Genomic DNA, 22,397 nt, shown 5'->3' on the forward strand with positions numbered 1-22,397 from the left:
CTCAGACTTGCTGCAATTGTAACAGTTCCTGTTAACAATTTTCTTGTTTATTACCCTGAGCTGTGATTCAGTCCTCCTGGCTAAGCTTCTGTGCTAGGTGGCATTGTGGCACTAATCTATTGATTGCGCTTCCCTCTCATTGGCTGCGTTTATCATGTGATCAATTCCAACCTTGGTCCTCCCAACCGTTACTCCCGGGTCCATTGCAGACCTCCCATTGCTACTGCAGCCACCATTGCTAGTGGCATGCAGTCCCACTCGCTGCTCCCTAGTGTTAGCTGCCCACCTATCCACTGGACAGCTGGCCCTGGTCTGTGACTTGGGAGGATAATGCCAAATCTGGCAGGACATAGGGAAGACCAGGGCTGCGTAGGGTGACAAGACAGGAGCAGATGCCTGGTTTGGCATTGGCAGATTAAGAAGGGACACTGGGAATGGGTGGATACACGAGACCAGGTAGAGACACTGATTCTCTGTCCAACTCTGTCTCCTGCTGCTCAAGCTCCAGAATCTCCACCAAACTACAGGACCATCTCTCTCAGTGCTACTTCTCTCCTTCTTAGACAGTCCCTCGGAACCGAGGATGACTTGCTTCCACATTAAAAATGAGTTCTCAGGTGACTGATGAGCCCAATGCGGGACCTACAGTCTCTGCCACAGGTGGGGCCGATGGTGGTTGAAGGGGCAGGTGGGTGGGGTGCTTGGGTTGACGTGCGCTGCCTGCGCTTGGCTTCCGCTTGCTCCTGGCGAAGAGACTCGAGGTGTTCGGCGCCTTCCCGGATGCTTCTCCTCCACTTTGTGCAGTCTTGGGCCAGGGATTCCAAGGTTTCGGTGGGGATGTTACACTTTTTCAAGGAGGCTTTGAGGGTGTCCTTGAAGCATTTCCTCTGCCCACCTGGGGCTCTCTTGCCGTGCCGGAGCTCCGAGTAGAGCGCTTGTTTTGGGAGTCTCGTATCGGGCATGCAGACAATGTGACCCGTCCATCGGAGCTGATCGAATGTGGTCAAAGCTTCGATGCTGGAGCTGTTGGCCTGAGCAAGAACACTGACGTTGGTGCGCCTATCCTGCCAATGGATTTGCAGGATCTTGCGGAGGCAGCGTTGGTGGTACCTCTCCAGTGCTTTGAGGTGCCTGCTGTACATGGTCCATGTATCTGAGGCATACAGCAGGGCGGGTATCACTGCTGCTCTGTAGACCATGAGCTTAGTGCCGGGTTTGAGGTCATGGTCTTCAAACACTCTCTTCCTTAGGTGACCGAAGGCTGCACTGGCACACTGAAGGCGGTGTTAGACTTCGTCGTCGACGTCTGCCCTTGTTGACAGTAGGCTCCCAAGGTATGGAAAGTGGTCCACGTTGTCCAAGGCCTTGTCGTGGATTTTGATAATCGGGGGGCAGTACTATGTGGCGGGGGCAGGTTGGTAGAGGACCTTTGTCTTACGGATGTTTAGTATAAGGCCCATGGTCTCGTATGCTTCAGTGAAGGTGTTGACGATGGTTTGGTGTTCGACCTCCGAGTGAGCGCAGACGCAAGTGTTGTCTGCATACTGTAATTCGATGACAGAGGATGGGATTTGGATCTGGACTGGAGGTGACGGAGGTTGAATAATTTCCCGTTTGTTCTGTAAATTAGCTCCACTCCAGTGGGGAGCTCACTGAGGGTGAGACGGAGCATTGCAGCAAGGAAGATCGAGAAGAGCATTGGTGCGATGACACAGCCTTGCTTGACCCCGGTTCGTACGTGAATAGGGTCTGTGGTGGAACCGTTGGTCAGGATCACGGCTTGCATGTCGTCGTGAAGCAGGCGGAGGATGGTGAGAAACTTTTGAGGGCAGCCGAATTTTAGGAGGACACTCCATAATCCCTCACGGTTGACAGTGTCGAAGGCCTTTGTGAGATCAAAGAAGACCATGTACAGCGGTTGGTGCTGTTTCCTGCATTTCTCTTGTAATTGACGTGTGTGCGACTCTGTCTTCGACGCGAGTGTCCTCAACACCATCCCGCAGCATGCTACCCGCCACCATCTCAGCACAACCCCAGCCCGGCATGAGGTTGAAAAGGCCATCTGACAACTGAAGAACAACAAGGCCTCAGGAGCAGATGGCATCCCCGCCGAGGCACTAAAGCATGGCAGAGAAGCAATACTGACGCGAATTCATGGACTAATTTCTCTTATCTGGAAGGAGGAGACAATGCCAGGGGATCTCAGAGACGCGTAATTGTGACCATCTTCAAGAAAGGTGACAATCCGATTGCGGTAATTACAGAGGAGTTTTCCTGCTGTCTGCCACAGGGAAAGTCATCACAAGAATCCTCCTCAATTGCCTTCTCCCAGTGGCCGAAGAGCTCCTCCCAGAGTCGCAATGCGGATTCCGCCCACTAAGGGACACAATGGACATGATCAGTGCTACTAAGTTCCAGAACAAACCACGTGTAGCAACAAGAGCAGGTCAGAGGCTAGGTATTCTGCGGCGAGTGTCTCACCTGACTCCCCAAAGCCTTTCCACCATCTACAAGGCACAAGTAAGGAGTGTTACGGAATACTCTCCACTTGCCTGGATGAGTGCAGCTCCAACAACACTCGAGAAGCTCGACACCATAAAGGACAAAGCAGCCCTCTTGATTGGCATCCCATCCACCACCTTAAACATTCACTGACTCCACCACCGGCGTACCATGGCTGCAGTGTATACCGTCTACAAGATGCACTGCAGCAACTCGCCAAGGCTTCGCACCTCCCAAACCCGCGACCTCTTCCACCTAGAAGGACAAGGCGCATGGGAACACCACCACCTCCAAGTTTCCCTCCAAGCCACACACCATCCTGACTTGGAAATATATCGTCATTCCTTCATTGTCGCTGGGTCAAAATCCTGGAACTCCCTACCTAACAGCACTGTGAAAGTACCTTCACCACATGGACTGCAGTGGTTCAAGAAGGCGGCTCACCACCACCTTCTCGAGGGCAATTAGGGATGGGCAATAAATGCTGGCTTTGCCAACGATGCCCACAGCCCATAAAAACGATTAAAAAACACCTCAGCACCTCTACTACTATCCTACCAAATCCCTGAATCCCCATCCTGAGACAATCTGCTCAGGATTTAGTTGTGGCAAAAGCTTGTGACTCCAGTTGCAGTGGGGTGGGGTTGGGTTGGGACATTGCCGGGGTGGATTCATGAAATGCTTCCCCCATAGTGTACCTTTATTATTTATAATAAATAATATAGGTTTCCCTAGTCAACGAACCACTGCCGGCAACACTCTTTTACGCAATACCCTCCGTATAGCTGTAAAATAAAACAAATTCACCCAAACCATGGGACTCCCCTCCTCAGTGCTTATTTATATAGTTATATATACTTTTCCTCCTCATTCTCTCCTTCACTCTATCTTTCTTCCGCTCGCACTTTATCTCAACAATCTCTTCTATGTTTACCACTCATTAACAAACTGTCTGGGACCCGTATCTTTCCTCCTCATCACCCAGCACAAACTCTTAGTTCATCACCCACTCGCCACTATCGATCTGTTTCCGACTCCCCGCCATCAACTTCCCTGAAACCCACGGTCTTTCCTCTTCCTTTCTCCTCTAACAATTAATGCTTTTCAACTACTCAACTGAAACTCTCAAATCTTCACTCTGCTGTTCACACATCAACACAACCCCATCCCAGCTACATTATGGACTGGCTGCCTAATTTAAATGGAAATTAGGGGCCTTCAAGTGAACTGTGTGTCACTTGGTAAATGCACAAGCTAAGTGTTATCCCTGTTTCTACCTGCCTGTACTATAGGTTTAAGATAGTTGTTGTTGCCAGAGAAAATTTTATTTTTGAAAGCTGGCAAAAATTGCATAAGTAATTGTGTTATGGATGATCAAATAGTGTAACATTCTGTTACTGCATGTATTGCATATAATTGCCGATAAGAACCTTACTGTTTTTCATGCAACATAGTTGCATCATTGCTATGGTTCTTCATTTTCAGCTTCTACTGAGTTTTCAAATTATTATTAAACAGTTTTTACCTATTTTTACTCAAACATTGATAGATATGTGAACTTGTAAAGTTTTCGGGAATCTTCCAATCACATTTTTGGTGATGAAGTATGGAAAGTGTGTCACTCAAAACTATATTAGAAATATGTATATGGAACATAGCCATTCTGAGGTCTTGCATTCATGAGTTAATGGCTGGATTCTCTTCTGAGTTACTGCCCGTTTATGGGTGGATTTGGGTTGGTAAACAGAGTAAAATGTATTCTTAAAGGCTGCTGCCTCAAATCCACCACTAAAAACAGCATCTATATCCTCCTCCTTAAAAAAACACCAGTGCCCTATAAGACCTGCCAGAAATTCGCTCTGCCATATTTAAATGGTGCCAAGGGGCTGTGGCTAACCCCTCAACTGCACTAAATTAGTGGTTGTGAGAGTTGCTGCAAGGTATCCATAAAGTGGATACCATACTGAGGAAATAATTTTATGTACTGCTACTGAAAGTTGGTGTTTCTTTGCCTGCAATGTGATCTTTTAGTACTTCTGGGTGGAATCAGGAAATGTGCTGATACATTTTCTCAAAATACACTAAAAATAAATGTGAATTTCTCAATGGGGATACCTTTTGAGAGGAAGAGGATAAAGATATTGAAGATGCTCGGTTGGAGGCTTTTAGAGTCAGGCATCACCAAAGGTATCTCTTCTCTACACATAGCCCCTCAGTCACCGAGGTCTATAGATCAATAAAGTCTTGCTTTGACAGCCCCACAGCTACACAAGCAGTGGAGCAGGAGAGCCCGCAGCCATAGTAAAGAGAGCACAACTGATAGCCTAGAACTTTCAATAACTTAAGGTTGATTCACCAAAAAAAGTCACTTCACACCTGCCTGTTCTGTTTCTCCCTCCCCCCCCCCCCCCCAACACCTTCACAAAATCCATCACTTTCAAAGGCTTCTGCCAAGATCCTTCATAAGACAGAAGTCTACATTTGCCAGCATCCAACTCTCAAAATTTGAAAGGATACACAGAAATGAACTTACATCTCTGATCAAGCTGTCTTTATCTTAAACAACATTTACCAAGAAGTGCCAACAAAATCAATTCTCCCTTTGTACAACTACTTAACACTGCCAGCTTGCTAAAAGTGATATTGTGAGTGTTATATTCCTCTTTCCCCAGCAGTAGTAAGCCAATGAAAGGCAGTGTTCTGGCTTCCAAACTGCCTGCACGGCTAATGAGGGGAGCATTCTGGGAGGAAATTGCGCAGGCGTCAAGGATGTTAAGGCCTTGAGAGGGTTCAGAAGAGATTTACTAGAATGGTACCAGGAATGAGGGACTTCAGTTATGTGCAGAGACTGGAAAAGCTGGGGTTGTTCTTTTTAGAGCAGAGAAGGTTAAGGGGAGATTTGATAGAGGTGTTCAAAATCATGAAGGGTTTTGATAGAGTAAATAAGGAGAAACTGTTTCCAGTGGCTGAAGAATCGGTAACCAAAGGACACAGTTTTAAGGTGATTTGCAAAAGAGCCAGAGGTGACATGAGGAAAGATGTTTTTATACAGCGAGTTGTTATGATCTGGAATGAGCTGCCTGAAAGGCAGATTCAGTAGTAACTTTCAAAAGAGAATTGGATATATAGTTGAAGGCAAAAAATTTACAGGGCTATGAGGAAAGAGCAGGGGTGTGTGATTAATTTGATAGCTCTACCAAAGAGCCGGCACAGGCACGATGGGCCGATTGGCCTCCTTCTGTGCTGTATTATTCTATGATACTAGGTTAGTGGCAGTTTCTTATTGGCAGGAATCAGGACACTGCCATAAACCCATCGATGGGACGAGAATCCAAGCCATTGCATTTTATGTTCTTGTATTACTTTATGTAAGGCTGAAAACTATCAGCTTCTAAGAAAGGAGATATATTCTTGATGATGTATGTGACTTGGTATTTTCCATATTTATTGCTTAAGATCAGCAGATTTTTGTTTCTGTTGCCAGTATGAATTTTTAAGTCGCAGCTAATTATTTTTTTAAACTGCATTTTTTAAAAAGAATTTAACATTTTCAATTTGCTTCTCACCTGTTAATTTAGGAAGTCAAAATAGCAAGTCGGTTGACATGAAGCTTAAGAAACTCATAGAGGCTCAACCACAGGTGGCAAATTCACTATCTACCGCTGTCCAGAAAGTCTCAGCTGACAGTACAGAACAAGAAGAACTCAAGGTTTGTTAAGGCATCTACGTTTTGATGTGCCAGTGGGACTGGTGTTATTGAAATCTGAAAAATGAACACACTTCTGGCATTATTTGGTAGCTCAGAATAACTGGATTGGTTATGTTGCACATTATGTCAATTCTCAATGTTCAGCGGCAACCTGCAGTCAAAGCCTGGAGTTAATATAAAGGAAGTCATGAAGGGGATTGGGTGGCAAATTAGGTTAGGTGCTGGCCTTTCACTGCTGAAATTTGGGTTCAAATCTGGCCCAGATTGATGGGATGACGGTTGTTTTTGCCTGCTGTCTCTCCTGACCGCAAGGATCCTTCACGAAATGATGATCAGCAAACTCCGTCAAGTTCCTAATTGACCCATAATACAAAACTACCCCAATCTACATTGAATTACCCTAATCCGTACTAAATTACTCTAACCTACGTAAATTGGCATTCTTGAAGAGGTCACAGGAAAACTGGTGTGGGAAATGGAAAGATTGCTGTAGGCATTATTCTGAGATTGCAGTTGAGGCAGATTGTTTGGGCAGAGTAGAGGGAGCAACCAATCAACTTGACCCGAGAATGTTTGACACTGATACTGGGATCCTGAATAGAAGGTTTTCCACTAACATCCTTTACCTTAATGAGCACAAAAATGCAATTTAAAAATGTCATTTAAAGGAGACAGGGTGTGGCATTGGACAGAAGGGGTAGGAATGTTACTGTATTGTGAGAAGGAGGAGCAAAAGGGCTGTTCTTCATCTGTGTACACACTGGGGAAGTGCAATATTACTACTGTGTTGTATACTTGGAAGAGAAGACAACCAGAATGTTGTTTTGGTTTTGAGGTTAACTGTATCTTTGTGGCCTAGACTTTAGATCGCGACCGAAACACGCTGTACAGGCCTCATGAGGCTGGCGGCAAGACAACAGCAAAATTGGTCTGTTAGCCTCATTATGATAAATGTCATCACTAGAACAGATGATCTGGTCATTTATGCCATTGCTGTTTGTTGGAGCTTGCTATGCGCAAATTGGCTGCCACATTTCCTACATTACAACAGTGACTGCACTTTAAGAAAAAAGTACTTCATTGGCCGTGAAATACGTTGGGATGTCCTGAGGTTGCGAAAGACGTTATATAAATGCACGTCTTTCTTTCTAATGCCGCGAAGGGGCAGCAGATTGGGTTGGCTTGGACACCAGCTGAAGGTGAGTTCGGAAGTGGAGGGTGGGAGCAGTGGCCCAGCAGCACCCCACAATCTTAATGTGCACAAGAGTGCTCCTCCTGGTTGTACATCAAGGTAAGTTTTTTAAAAAACCTTGAAACTTACCTTTTGGGTGGCAGCCTCCAGCGGTTTAAGAACTGTTGGTTTGGCAGCTGTGCACCTGAATAAACTGACCACAGCTTGCAATCAAATTTCACAAAGGGGTCTGAAACAGGTGTTAGGCCCCTGATTTACATAAGCAATTGGCCTAACATCAGTTTCAGGCGGGCGCCCTGGATGATCTCGTTGAATGGTGTAACAGGCTCGAGGGGCTAAATGGCCTACTCCTGTTCCGTTGTTCCTATGATAACAATAGAGCACCCTTAATCCGGCACGCACAGTACGTCCAGCGCGGAATGAGCGCCGCATATTGCGCACTATATTGGGTCCTGCAGCGCTCATTCTTTGTCCGAAAAACAGGCGCTGCACAATTGAATTTCTACGCCACTTAGTGGGAAAAAACAGATTTAGTATTTGAGTTGTCTGAATGGCAGAGTCCTTGCTTTCCAACCAAAGGGCTGCACGTTCAATCCCTGTAGCTGCACGTCATTCTAATCCACCTGTTACCATTGTGATGAGTTTTCTCAGCTGTTTTACTGTTCCTCATAAAAGTGAATCATTCTACCCTGGGGGAATTAAAAATTAACATTGACTGCTCGCCCTACTAGAAAATTCTCAGTGGTCAGTTATTAGGAGTGATGTTGGCTTCAGCTGAGGACAAAGTGGGGCAACCCTTTATCCTGGCATCCCAGCTGAAGAGGTATGTGTGGTGCAAAGAAGCTTGGCTGAGAGAGAGAAAAATGATAAAACTGGGAAATTGATTTTTTGAGGACTACACTGGTATTTCAGAGCCAAAATCATAGCAATAAAGTCTACTTTATCGCAACTTCTTCAGTCTACTTTCTCTCCTGCTGCCATACCAGGTGTTGTTCTTTTTGACTGAACCCACAACTTCCCTCTGCACGTTCCTTCTATTCTCCATCACTGGCTCTCCCACAGCAGCAACCCCAACTGTCTCACTGTCTGCTCCAGTAATCAACTTTCCCAGTGGACTTCCAGCAGGTTAACCTCTCCAATTTCTTCTCCATTCCACTTGCTTCTCGTACTGCCGTCCCCAAACGCTGCTGGTCACTGCCTGCTCTGTATTGCTTACTAGAATATTTGCTTCTTTGTAACCATGCCGATTACCGCCATTGTGCCGACAGAAACATGGCTTATAAATCGTGATTCCTTTCCCTCAATGAAGCCTCCTCAACCTACTATACTTTCCATCACTTACCCCACTCAAACCACTGCAGTAATGTCATAACCCTTATCGCCAAGTCCCCCCTTCACTTCTCCCCCCTACTTCCCCGGCACCATCTCATTCTTCAAGCAGCTCAATTTGTTCTCACCCTCACTCAAAATCCTGGTCATGTCCTACTTTCCCAAAACCCCAACACTTCTTCATCTCCATAACCACCCATATCTCCAAGCCCACTACCCTCACCGTCCAGAAAAAACTCTCCCCCTGCTCCCTCACTAATTCATTCTCAAACATCCAGCTCTACCTCCTCTGGCCCTCCATCTGTCACAACAGCTCTGCTGCTGCTGAACTACTGAAACTACTCTGCTTTTGGTACCCTCATTCCCACCAAATCACCACCGTCTCCCACCTCTGCCATTCCCCCGGTAAAGTTCTCATTTTGCTCCTTCACGCCAGAGGGTCATAAATTTGAACATACTTGGCGTACACTGGTCGAGTCATTCATGACTGGACCTGGCTTGACCACACCAAGCAATACCATGCCTTGCTGTCCTCAGAATGAATAACCACTCTTGCCTCTGAGTTAGAAGGTTGAGAGTTCAGGCACCACTGGAGAGACTTGAGCCCATAATCCAGGCTGACACTTCAGTGCAGTACTCATGGAGTGCTGCACTGTCGGAGGTGCCATTTAAAAAAAAATGTGTTTATGGGATGTGGGCGTCGCTTTGGGAGATGCTGGCAGCATCTCCCAAACCCGCAACCCCTACTACCTAGAAGGACAAGGGCAGCAGGCGCATGGGAACACCACCACTTCCAAGTTCCCCTCCAAGTCACACACCATCCTGACTTGGAAGTATATCGTTGATCCTTCATCGTCACTAGATCAAAATCCTGCAACTCCCTCCCTAACAGCACAGTGGGAGTACCTTACGGACTGCAGCGGTTCAAGAAGGCAGCTCACTACCACCTTCTCAGGGGCAATTAAGGATGGGCAATAAATGCTGGCCTTGCCAGCGACAGCCACATCCCATAAACGAATTAAAAAAAAGCTGAAGATGGTTAGGCCTAGGACACTGCCCTGAGGAACTCCTGCAGCGATGTCCTGGGACTGTGATGATTGACCTTCAACCACCGCAACCATCTTTCTTTGTACTAGTTATGACTCCAGCCAGTGGAGAGTTTTTCCCCCGATTCCCATTGACTTCAGTTTTACTAGGGCTCCTTGATGCCACACTCAGTCATCTTTCATTGAGACGTTAAACCAAGACCCCTGTCTGTCCTCTCAAGTGGATGTAAAAAAACGTTCAGGCGCTATTGGAAGAAGAGCATGGGAGTTCTTCCGGTGTCCTGGACAATATTTATCCCGCAACCAACTAAAACAGAGTAACTGGTCGTTTATCGCATTGCTGTTTGTGGGATCTTGCTGTGCGTAAATTGGCTGACGTATTTTCCTACATTACAACTGTGATTATACTTCAAAAGTACAGCACTTTGGATGTCCTGAGGTCATGAAAGGAGCTATATAAATACAAGTTCATTCGTATTGCTCTATGATTATCCTGGAGGATAAGCACAACCCAGTGCTCCTCTTCTCCATGAAGAACTGCTTCCTCAAATCACTTTCACCTAACTCTCCACCCTCTTCTCAAATATCAAGTATGAAAGGTTCATGGATCTAACTTTCTCCAAGATTGAGACCATCCATGCAGCTGCTTCTGCTGCTACCTTTCCACCCTCTCTCTTCCCACTCCCCCAGTCTCCCTCCACCACACTGCTGTTTCTCTTCCACTTACCCACCCCTCCAGCCCGTATCCAAACTTACCTCTTCCACGAGGTCTACTTCCTGCTCCCTTGATCCCTTCCCCTCTGAACTCCTGACTACACAAACAACCCCCCCTTTTAAAAACACCAGAAAGACCCTCGAACATCAATTACCACCCTACCTGTAACCTTCATTTTGTCTGTAAGGTCCTCGAATGTATTGGCGCATCCCAACTTATTGCTCACAGGTCCCAAAACTCGCTGTTCGAATCCCATGAGTCCGGCTTATGCTCTGCTCATAATACTGAGACTGCCATGGCCAAAGTCATAAATGACATCTGGTATGACAGCAGTTGAGATGTGTTATTGCTCCTTGTCCTCTTCAATCTCTTCTGCAGCACATCACATTCCATCACCACTCTCTGTTGTCCAGCTCTATGGGACTGTCCTTGAGTGGTTCCATTCCTGCCTGTCTGAACACAGCCAGCGATGGCTTCTCTTCCCAACCCCACCTACAATGTCACCTTTGGATCCTCCCGAGGATCTATCCATAGGCCTCCTTATCTTCGTCAACATGATGACATCGTCTGCAGCGTCCGCTTGTATATGGGTGTTCTAGATACTGATAACACCCAGCCCAACCTCTTCACTGCTTCCTTTTACCCCACTACAAGTCATGGGTGAACCACAACTTCCTCCAACTGAACATGGGGAACCCAAAGCCATTGTTTGTGCCCTCCACCACAAACTTCACTCCCTTAGTACTGACTCCATCCCTGTCCAGCCACTCACTGAATTTGAATCACACTGTGCAAAACCTTAGTGTCCTGCTCAAACCTGAGCTGAGCCTCAAGTTCCACATCCTATCCATTACCAGACTGCTTTCTTCCCCTCTGCACAATTACCCGCTTCTACCCCTACCTCAGCCCCTCCGTCGCTGAAACTTCTTTTGTCACCTCTAGACTCGATTTCTTTTGTGCCCTCCTCACTGGCCTCCTGGCCTCCCATCCTCCATCAACTCCAGCTAGTCTAAAATGCAGCCACCCATATCCTGCCCTGCACCGAGTCCTGCTCGTCTAACGCCTTCATGCTTGCTGACCTATGTTGACTTCCTGTCTCCCAAAGCATTACATTTAAAATGCGTGTCCTCATTTTCAACTCCTTGGTCATGCCCCACGCCATCTCTGCAACCTCTCAAACCCTTTATTCCCACACCTTTAATTAATTAATAATAATTCAACTTTATTGTCCTCTAATTCTGGTATTTTGTCCACCCCCCTCTTTTACCTCATAATTTTTGGTAGAAACTTTCAGCCACTTCTCCCTACTCTCTGGAGCACCCTCCCTAAATCTCTCCGCCTCTGGTTTTCTCTTTGACCTTTGAAAAGATGGATTTTAAGTAGGTTTTTAATCAAGCTTCTGATCACCCCTTCTAATCTCTCCCTCCATGGCTCAATGTTCGTTCCCTTTCACTGCCCTGTAAAGCATTTTGGGACAGTTTCTATGATAAAGGTGCTATATATCACACTATATATAAATGCAAGTGGTTGTTATTGAATCAGCTAATGTTGTGTACAATTCTCCAGCTTTACTGTTTATAATCAGAATTGAAGTTAAATCACAATTTTGTGACAAACTATGCATAATATAGAAGTAAATAACACTAGGTTCACAAGATTTAAACATACGGAAAATTATGGTGGAAGTCTTTGTCATAACTCTTTTCAAAAAAATGATTTGGGTGTAAATTTGGTAACAAATTGCTAATCTAGCAAGAGCATGCTGATTCACCTGGCACCAGTATCTCTGTTCTGTTTCTATTCATACCCTCTGAACCAAGAGTCTGAACTCACTATCGCAGTTTGTTGGCTGCATTACAACAGCTACAGCTGACACAACATGAATGAAATCTCATTGCCAGTAAAAATCTGACCCATTCCAGAAGGACATCAGAAACTAGATTGATGTGTGTGCACCTGGAAAAAGTGACTTGGGCCTTCAGTCTTTGTCCAAAAGCATTATTGTGCATGCTAGGGCAATCCTGGAAGCAAATGAAATACAATACGCCAGCTGCATTGTCATTGCACCAGCCCAGAGCCAGTATTGTTACTTGCTCTATTAGGTCCATACGGCATAAATTAAACTCACTTATTTGGTGGGCTTCGTTCAGCGGAATTTGTACTGATTTAAAAAAAATGATGGGTATCTCATATCGCCCAGTATTGTACAGCCTTCATTGAGATCCATTTTACATCATTATGAAATGGAGATTTTTTTTTTAACTGTGGACTCTACCTTGATGGCTCAGACAATTTGGGAAGTAGTGTGTCGTGAGCAAAACCGACCAGTAGATGCCAGATTTAATTCCAAGTGTGATCTGAACCAAGGCAGCAGTAAGAGTAACTTCAATGTCCTTTGCCTGCGGAGGAGAAAGTCAGCCATTTCTGATCAGTGACACTTGTTGGAAAGTTTCCATGTGTGGACAGGGTCGAGTTCAACTATGATCATCCCCCATTGTAGATTGGCTAATTTAGCATGGAAACAGAGAGTGCACATGGAACCATACCCCAGCATGAGTCAATGCTTTTAGGGGAGAAGAACATTACATAGAATGTACAGCACAGAATCAGGCCATTTGGCCCAACTGGTCCATGCCGGTGTTTCTGCTCCACACGAGCCTCCTCCCACCCTACGTCATCTAACTCTATCAGCATAACGTATTCCTTTCTCCTTCATGTATTTATTTAGCTTTCCCTTAAATGCCTCTATGCTATTCACCTCAACTACTCCTTATGGTAGTGAGTTCCACATTCTAACAGTTGTCTGGGTAAAGAAGTTTCTCCTGAATTCCCTATTGGATTTATTAGTGACTATCTGATATTTATGGCCCCTAGTTCTGGTCTCCCCCCACAAGTGGAAACATTTTCTCTCTGTCTACCCTATCAAACCCTTTCATAATCTTAAAGACCTTTATCAGGTTACCCCTCAGCCTTCTGTTTTCTAGAGAAAAGAACCCCAGCCTGTTCAGTCTTTCTTGATAAGTATAACCTCTTAGTGTGTATATGAAAAATGGTATTGTAGAATATATAGTTTAAAAACAATGCAGTTAAGTGGCATAACTTGCTGGTGCTTAGTGTCCCAATCTGGGCAGGGTCCTGGCTAGGGCAAAGACTATCACAAGCCATCTCAGTACCACAGCAAGCAATCTTACATCTGTAGAGAATTCTGCAGCTCACCTGTTCTCCCCATTGAAGGTGACTGCAGGAAGAGAGCCAGCAAAATGCTTTAAAATGTGGAAGTATTGCTCTGATGTAGCAATACAATCAATAAGCTTAGAATTGCTATAACTACTGGATTTATTACTTTTTTTCAACTTGTTTTACAACCGTTTTGCATAGACAGACTTGTTCATACTAAATTGAGCATTGCAACTGATAAGTGTGGCAGCAGCTAACATTCTGACAAACTGTTTAGTATCAGTAACGTGCAGAATCATGAGCACAACATAATATAATCAGAAAGGCAGTAAGGAGAAGTTCAATCTATGGTTCTACCCATACATGATTGAAACAAATAGATTTCTAGGTGCTTACAAATATAAATGATAAAAGAATAGGATTTTTGTCTCTTGAAATGTTTAAATAAATGTTTGTTACCTAGGGTAAAGTGAAAACCACAAGCTGCTCTAAAGTTTGCATGTAGTTTATGCCATTTCCACTATTCATAGAATCATAGAATGGTTACAGCACATAAGAAGACCATTCAGCCCGTCGAGCCCGTGCCGGCTCTCTGCAAGAGCACTTCAGCTGGTCCCACTGCCCCGCCCTTTCCCCGTAATCCTGCAAATGTTTTTCCTTCAGGTACTTGTCCAATTCCCTTTTGAAAGCCACGATTGAATCTGCCTCCACCACCCTTTCAGGCAGCGCATTCCAGATCCTAACCACTCGCTGCGTAAAAAAAGTTTTTCCTCATGTTGCCTTTGGTTCTTTTGCCAATTACCTTAAATCTGTGTCCTCGGGTTCTCGACCATTCCGCCAATGGGAACAGTTTCTCTCTGTCTAGACCCCTCATGATTTTGAATACCTCTATCAAATCTCCTCTCAATCTTCTCTGCTTTAAGGAGAACAACCCCAGCTTCTCTAGTCTATCCACGTAACTGAAATCCGTCATCCCTGGAATAATTCTCGTAACTCCTTTCTGCACCCTTTCTAAGGCCTTCACATCCTTCCTAAAGTGCGGTGCCTAGAATTGGGCACAATACTCCAGTTGAGGTCGAACCAGTGTTTTATAAAGGTTCATCATAACTTCCTTGCTTTTGTATTCTATGCCTCTATTTATGAAGCCCAGGATCCCATATGCTACTTTAACCACTTTCTCAACCTGCCCTGCCACCTTCAATGATTTGTGCACATATGCCCCCAGGTGTCTCTGTTCATGCACCCCCTTTAAGATTGTACCCTTTAGTTTATATTGCCTCTCCTCGTTCGTCCTGCCAAAATGTATCACTTTGCACTTTTCTGCCTTAAATTTCATCTGCCATGTGTCCGCCCATTTCACCAGCCTGTCTATGTCGTCTTGAAGTCTGTCACTATCCTCCTCACTGTTCACTATACTTCCAAGTTTTGTCATCTGCAGATTTTGAAATTGTGCCTTGTACTCCCAAGTCCAAATCATTAATATATATCAAGAACAGCAGTGGTCCTAGAACCGATCCCTGGGGAACACCACTGTATAACCTTCCTCCAGTCCAAAAAACAACCGTTCACCACTATTCTCTGTTTCCTGTTACTTAGCCAATTTCGTATCCATGCTGCCACTGTCCCTTTTATTCCATGGGCTTCAACTTTGCTGGCAAGCCTATTATGTGGCACTTTATCAACTGCCTTTTGCAAGTCCATATCCACCACGTCAACCGCATTGCCCTCATCAACCCTCTCTGTTACCTCATCAAAAAAGCCGATCAAGTCAGTTAAACACGATTTGCCTTTAACAAATCCGTGCTAACTTTCCTTAATTAATCCACACTTGTCTAAGTGACTGTTAACTTTGTTCCTGATTATCGTTTCCAAAAGCTTCCTCACTACCGAGGTTAAACTGACTGGCCTCTAGTTTCTGGGTTTATCCTTGCACCCTTTTTTGAACAAGGGTGTAACACTTGCAGTTCTCCAGTCCTCTGGCACCACCCCCGTATCGAAGGAGGATTGGAAGATTATGACGAGTACCTCCTCGATTTCCTCCTTAACCTCCCTCAGCATCCTAGAATGCATTCCATCCGGTCCTGGTGACTTATCAACTTTAAGTTCAGACAGCCTTTTTAGTACCTCCTCTTTAGCAATTTTTATCTCATCCAGTATCTCCACTACCTCCTCTTTCACTATGACTTTGGCAGCATCTTCTTCCTTGGTGAAGACAGATACAAAGTACTCATTTAGTACCTCAGCCATGCCCTCTGCCTCCATGCGTAGGTCTCCTTTTTGGTGCCTAATTGGCCCCACCCCTCCTCTTACTACCCGTTTATTATTTATATATGCCTATAGAAGACTTTTGAATTCCCTTTTATGTTAGTGCCAATCTATTCTCATACTCTCTCTTTGCCCCGCTTATTTCCTTTTTCACTCCCCCTCTGAACTGTCTATATTCAGCCTGATGCTCACTTGTATTCTCAACCTGACATTTATCATATGCGCTCTTTTTCTGCTTCATCTTATTCTCTATCTCTTTCGTCATCCAAGGAGCTCTGGCTTTAGTTGCCCTACCTTTCCCCCTTGTGGGAATGTACCTCGACTGTACCCGAACCATCTCCTCTTTAAAGGCAGCCCATTGTTCGATTACAGTTTTGCCTGCCAATCTTTGATTCCAATTTACCCGGGTCAGATCCATTCTCAACCCACTGAAATTTGCCTTCCTCCAATTAAGTATTTTTACACTAGATTGCTCCCTGTACTTTTCCATAGCTAATCTAAACCTTATGATACGATGATCACTGTTCCCTAAATGTTCCCTGACTGACACTTGCTCCACTTGACCCACCTCATTCCCCAGAACCAGATCCAGCAATGCCTCCTTCCTCGTTGGGCCAGAAACGTACTGATCAAGAAAGTTCTCCTGAACACACTTCAGAAATTCTTCCCCCATCCTTGCCCTTTACACTATTTTTATCCCAGTCTATATTAGGATAATTGAAGTCCCCCATTATTACTGCTCTATAGTTCTTGCACCTCTCTGTAATTTCAATTTTGCTCCTCTATATCTTTCCCACTAGTTGGTGGGTTATAGAATACACGTAGTAGTATAATGGCACCTCTATTGTTTCTTAACTCTAACCAAATAGATTCTGTCCTTGACCCCTCCAGGACATCCTCTCTCCAGCACTGTAACATTCTCCTTAACCAATACTGCCACTCCACCTAATTTCTTTCCTTCCCTATCTTTCCTGAACAGCTTATTTATGTCAATTTATTTTTGCACATTACTTAGCATGAAAACTGCATGGAGTAAAATGGCCAAACCATTGCATCAGTCTAATTTAAGAATTTTCATAGTGCATTATTTGTTAACAGTATGTTTTTGGCTTTGGAGCAAATTCTTTTCAGTATAACTTTTCACCCACCTGCAACATCTTTGGGGACCGCCAATGCTGACTGAAATTATTTCCTTCCACAGGAGGGTCTTTGAAGTTGAAAAACAATGACTTTCATTGCTTTCCCTTACACTGTCAGTTCCTATACGTAAGCGATGAAAGTGAGGTAGCAGCAGAAGACTTGTGGTGTTTTCTTTAAACAAAGAGGAGCTCAGATCAAGTCTGATTTTTCATTCAATTTAGCTTTCTGCAGTGGATTTAATGCGATATGAAGCTGGCTTGAGAAAAACACAATGGATTGGCAAGCTAACTGAATTAACCCAGCTTAGAGGAATAAATTTGTAAAGTGGCAGAAGTCCCTTGCCATAAAAAGGTTTCCTAAAATGGGATTTGCTAGCTAATCACACTGATATTTTTACACCTTACTAGGCTTAGAATGATCTGTATTTGTTCACAAATGCTAGGCCTTGGTAACATGTTATGGAGGAAATATATTTTATTAGATTTAACAATGCTGTAAGTGAGTTTGAAAAACCTCTATGTATTTGTGTTTTCGTCGGGGGAGGTGGGGAGGAAATCAGAGAATCTAGTTTGCCAGTAATTAGTCTTTAAATATTATCCTTTTTAACTCATATTTCTACATATATTTACGACCACTATTACCCCAGATTCTATTTAACTGTTTTATCTGTTGAGTTGTAATACTTTTGCACAAGCTACTGTACAATTGAGAAAAACTGGTCTACATAATGCATTTACATTCTTTAAGAAGTGTGTAAGTGCAATCTTTTTGTTACATTATTTATGACTATAACAAAATTCATCTTCTGTGTAATGCCAACAAGACTTAAAAAAAGCCATTCTAATAACTTGATTATGAGCTTCAGTCAGGGTGGAATTTTTTTTTACATTTAAAAAAAAATAGTCCCAAAGCTGTTCTGCTCACAAGAAGCAATTGACTGCAGATTCAATGCGTTTGTAATGCAGTTTAGATATTTGTAAATGAGGCATTCTGTGATTGTAGGAGAGGGTAAACTGTTTCCTTCTCTTGAGGATTCTGTATCCCACACCTCCTTAAGGCAAGAGAATAGGCCATTAGAGGACCCCCTCATTACTGATTGTCTTAATGCAGAGGAAGGGCACAGCCTTGGTAGCATTTGATAACCAGTTTCAACATTCAGCAGGCTAAGCTATTAGTCATGCATCTCAGCCTTTTTCTATTTACTTTCAAAACACTTAGAAATAATACAAGATTAGCAGTAGAATGCAATATTTTTGGGTACAACGTACCCTGGTATCTGCTATTTCCACACACCGCAGTTGTTGGGTCCTCTGGGAACATTTTGTTTTGACAGAATGCTATGCTGGATTCAGATGCATAAATATTGGCGGTCTAGAAAAAGGAAGCTGAAAATTAGGTTATTAAAGTTTTTATAAATTAGACACAAAAAGATTTGGACAATAAAATGCAAGTCGGTGATTTTTATTTCTTTGTCCACACTCTTCCCCAGTACCCTTTAACCTTTAGCCTGTCATAGTGGGCTATTTCAATTGGCACAATATTAGAAACTAGCTCTTGTCGGAGAAGTGCGAGAAACAAGCAGGGTAAGTTAGTCATTTCCTATTTAGTATTGTAGCAGGCTAGGATAAGGCAACAAAGCAATTATTTCAGATGTTAGTATTTAATATAGGGCAGATATAAATCATGGCTTAAAAATTCTTTGATGAGAACTAGATGATTTTTTTTGTTCCATTGCTCATCTTTGCAAATATATAGGAATTAGACTTTTTTTTATTAAATTGGGATATAAATTTAAGCAAATGTTGGATAATGATAGAAAAAAATTAATTGGTCATTCCTGACAGAATGAAATGGAAGATCATCGCGCTGAGCGATTACGTAAAGCTACCGAACGTTTGCGAAGTCCTGTGGTGTTCAATAAAGATTCAGCCGTGAGACGAACCCATCTACAGTCATTTAGTCAGTATGTGGAAAGCAGACCAGGTGAGGAACTCTTAAGATAAGAATGTTAAAATGCTATATAGCATTTAATTCTGATTAGCTGTCAGAGAAGCTTTTTACCAAGACTGAAATTAACCTCCTCTGTATAAATCATTTCCTGTGCTCAAGGTGGAGTTGATAATTTTAACCAATTTCTGAATATCTTTCCCTTTTTTTTAAAAAAGAGATTAAAAGGCAGAGATCAATACAAGAAGATGCGAAGAAAGGAAATGAGGAAAGAACAGAAATATGTGAAACAACTCAGAGAAAGCCATCAGAAGATGAAGTACTTAGTGTATGTTTAATTTTTCTGTGGTTTAGTGATTGCTGATTATTTCTTGGCCATATAAGGAAATGCTGTCTTTATTGGTAAAAAATGAGATGTTGGGTTTTCAGATGTCAATCTCACACATTTTCAATGCAAAGCGAAAGGGGTGCACCATTGAATTAGTCTGCAGTGTAGTGATAATTGTCAGATAAAAGATGAATTTTTCAGACTTGCACAGCCTCAGCATCCTTGAGACATTTCCATCAGGGCACTTCCCATAAAGAGATTCCAGTATTGATCTACCAGGAGGATTTTAATTATTACAAAAGTAGATACAGCGAGCTTCAGTTGGAAGGAAAAGTCACAGGAGACCTGCTCGAATTTCCCAGACAACCCATTTTGTTGGCATGGGTTAATGGGTGTTCAACCTTTCCATTATACAGATCAGCCATGAATTACCAGCTGAATGATGTTTGCATTAATATAATATATATGATAATTTTTTTCACTTAATTAATGGGGAGGTTCAGCACAGTGGGAAAATGGGCTGATCATCTGTAAAATTGATTTGTGAGGAAAAATTTGATGGACAGCAAGGAGGGAACTTATTGATGGACAGATGCAGAAGAATTCAGGAAAAGGATGGAAAATGTATTATCTTAATTGAGGTCTTTTTTCCCAAAATTTTACATTGATGATTACAGTACACAAGATGGAGAATATACCCGAAGGGCTATATCAGCAGATATTTATAAACGGAAAAGCATTTATTAAACATGAGTTTTTTTTACATCTGAACTAACATTAATACTCACATTTAACTTTTTTTTCTTCGGAGTTCTGATAATGGTTTAGGCAAAATCTGTAAACACCAACATATTTTCTGCAGTATGCACTGAATTAAGGAAAGCATGATACCTTTTTATAATTGTATTATATATTTTGTTTAATGTAGTAATTTTTTTCCTTGTCAACAGAAAGGGTTCAAAGACACCAGTCAGTATGTTGTCGGGGAATTGGCAGCGCTGGAGAATGAGCAGAAGCAAATTGACACACGGGCCGCAGTGGTGGAGAAGCGCCTTCGCTATCTCATGGACACAGGTACGGTGCCCAATTACACTGTAAACAGTTTTGGCAAATTGAGTGTTCACAAACTCTTATAGAGTTTGAAAGTGTGAATCTTTGAAGCCTGAATGTTCAGCAAACTGCCTTGAAAATGAAAGGCTGTGAGTCGCAGCCACCTCTCTGGGCACTGGTGATAAGAGTGCCTTCATGGGAAGTGATAACTCACCCTGATACTGTGTGAGCCAGCACTATTGAACAGTGTGCTCATCCATGCAGAGCTGGAATACATATCCGTGCCTCATTGATATGCTGCAGCAAAATGTGAGATCTCCACTGTTCTACTGATTCAGAGAAAAACAGTTGGCCTGCTGAAGCCAAGTACTGCATGAAACCGTATACAGAGCAAATGGAAGGTTATATTGACTAAACAGCAAAAATTTGAGTGCTGTTATAGATACTCGACAATTATTTTTCACAAGAGTAGGTAGGAAGAATCCCATGTTATTTTCAGCTTCCTTTACAATAATAGTATTTCCTTTACAATAATAGTATGACAGCATGATACGCAAATGTATTACTCCATACACAAGTTTAGTTCTATAGATACTAGATTAAGATAGTGGCTTTAAAAAACATGTCTTCATGGTTTTAGACGCAAGGAAATGGGACAACAAAGCCAAGCTGATATGTGGCACAGCCTTTTTACTCCGTTAACATCACAGGAAGATTTAGGCCTGTAACTTGAATCGCTCAGCGCTCGTTTTTCGGACGCTGCGCGGAAACCAAAGGCGCCAAAATGGAGCGCAGGAATCGCGCGCACACGTCTGGCCGAAAAATCGTCCCCTCCCCCGGCACATTGGCTAAGGACAAACAAGAGGCATCTAATACCCACGCCTGAAGCAGTCGTTATTCTCTTTGCATATCCAAATAAAAGGCCTAACACTTGCATCAGGTTTCCCTCCAATATTGGTTTGCCCTGAGGCAGCCAATGCCATCACGAGCTACACTCAGGGAAACCCTCCCTGGGGATCGGCTGCTACAAAGAAGGCAAGTGGCTTACCTGAATGTGGAGCCGGGAGGAGCAGGAATGGTCTTCCTGACTACACATTAAAGCATCCGATCACTGCTGCTCGCAAAATACCCTGCCACCCCCCCCAGCCACCTCTCCCGACCCCCGATCACGGCCTCTCCCACAACCCCCCGCCCGGCCACCGATCGCATTCTCCAGCCCCGATCGACTCCAGGCCCCCGCCTCGGTCTCCCTCTCCCTGCCCCCCGCCCCAGCCTCTGGCCCCGCATTATCTTGCCCTCTCGCAGTGGCCTGGTTTTTCCTGTGTTTTCGCCGGTGGGCTGTAATGTCGACTCTATTACAATGAGCCACAATATCTGTGAAGCCTCCAACCTCAGCATTCTGAAGTAGAGTATTTATCCAACCCCTCCCCACACACCCAAAAATGGCCAGTCCTGAATTTTTGGGCTTTAGGCACTATGTCAAACACAAGATATTTGCAGATTGATGACTTTCCATGATACTAAGTGCCTATCTTTAGATTCTAAAAACTCAAAATAATAGCAATTGCAGTTTTTGCTTCCATTTAAAATTATTTTCTCTCTCCTCTTTTAACCCAACCACATTGAGCAGAATTCTCCAACCAAGAATTTGAGTAGGTGACTAGTTTCTGTCAGTAGAACTCTTGAGCTGCATGTTGGCAAGTTTATGAGAATGTTCTTGGTAGACTCTTTTGTTTGTACATTTGCATTTACAATTTTCAATTCAAAGGAAGTGGTCTTGAAGTTGTACCTGACTTTGATGAGACTATTTCTCAGGTACTGAAAGGATATTGGAGGGTGTACAAATTGGATTTTTACTGTGTTGCCTGAGTTGGAGTTTTAAACTCATAATATTTCTGCAACACTAGATTCACCATTTTTCTCAACAATAAGTCAATAGCCTGAAAATTGATTTAGGCTGACAATGATATTTTGAGATGTTGGTTATCTATACAGAG

At 43.5% G+C, this 22,397-nt stretch overlaps 1 protein-coding gene across 1 annotated transcript in view; it reads left to right on the top strand.

Moving 5' to 3' along the window:
- Positions 1-22,397, top strand: part of ehbp1 (EH domain binding protein 1) — a 321,338-nt gene that overhangs the window by 241,823 nt on the left and 57,118 nt on the right. The window contains exons 18-21 of the mRNA XM_085977747.1: positions 6,081-6,211; positions 18,920-19,058; positions 19,241-19,350; positions 20,301-20,424. Of these exons, the coding sequence (XP_085833873.1) occupies positions 6,081-6,211; positions 18,920-19,058; positions 19,241-19,350; positions 20,301-20,424 (504 nt within the window). The remainder of the gene's footprint in view (positions 1-6,080; positions 6,212-18,919; positions 19,059-19,240; positions 19,351-20,300; positions 20,425-22,397) is intronic.

The sequence above is a fragment of the Somniosus microcephalus genome, chromosome 3, assembly GCF_052327205.1.
Source record: "Somniosus microcephalus isolate GS21.2 chromosome 3, FLI_Smic_1.0, whole genome shotgun sequence".
In the NCBI taxonomy this organism is placed as follows: domain Eukaryota; kingdom Metazoa; phylum Chordata; class Chondrichthyes; order Squaliformes; family Somniosidae; genus Somniosus; species Somniosus microcephalus.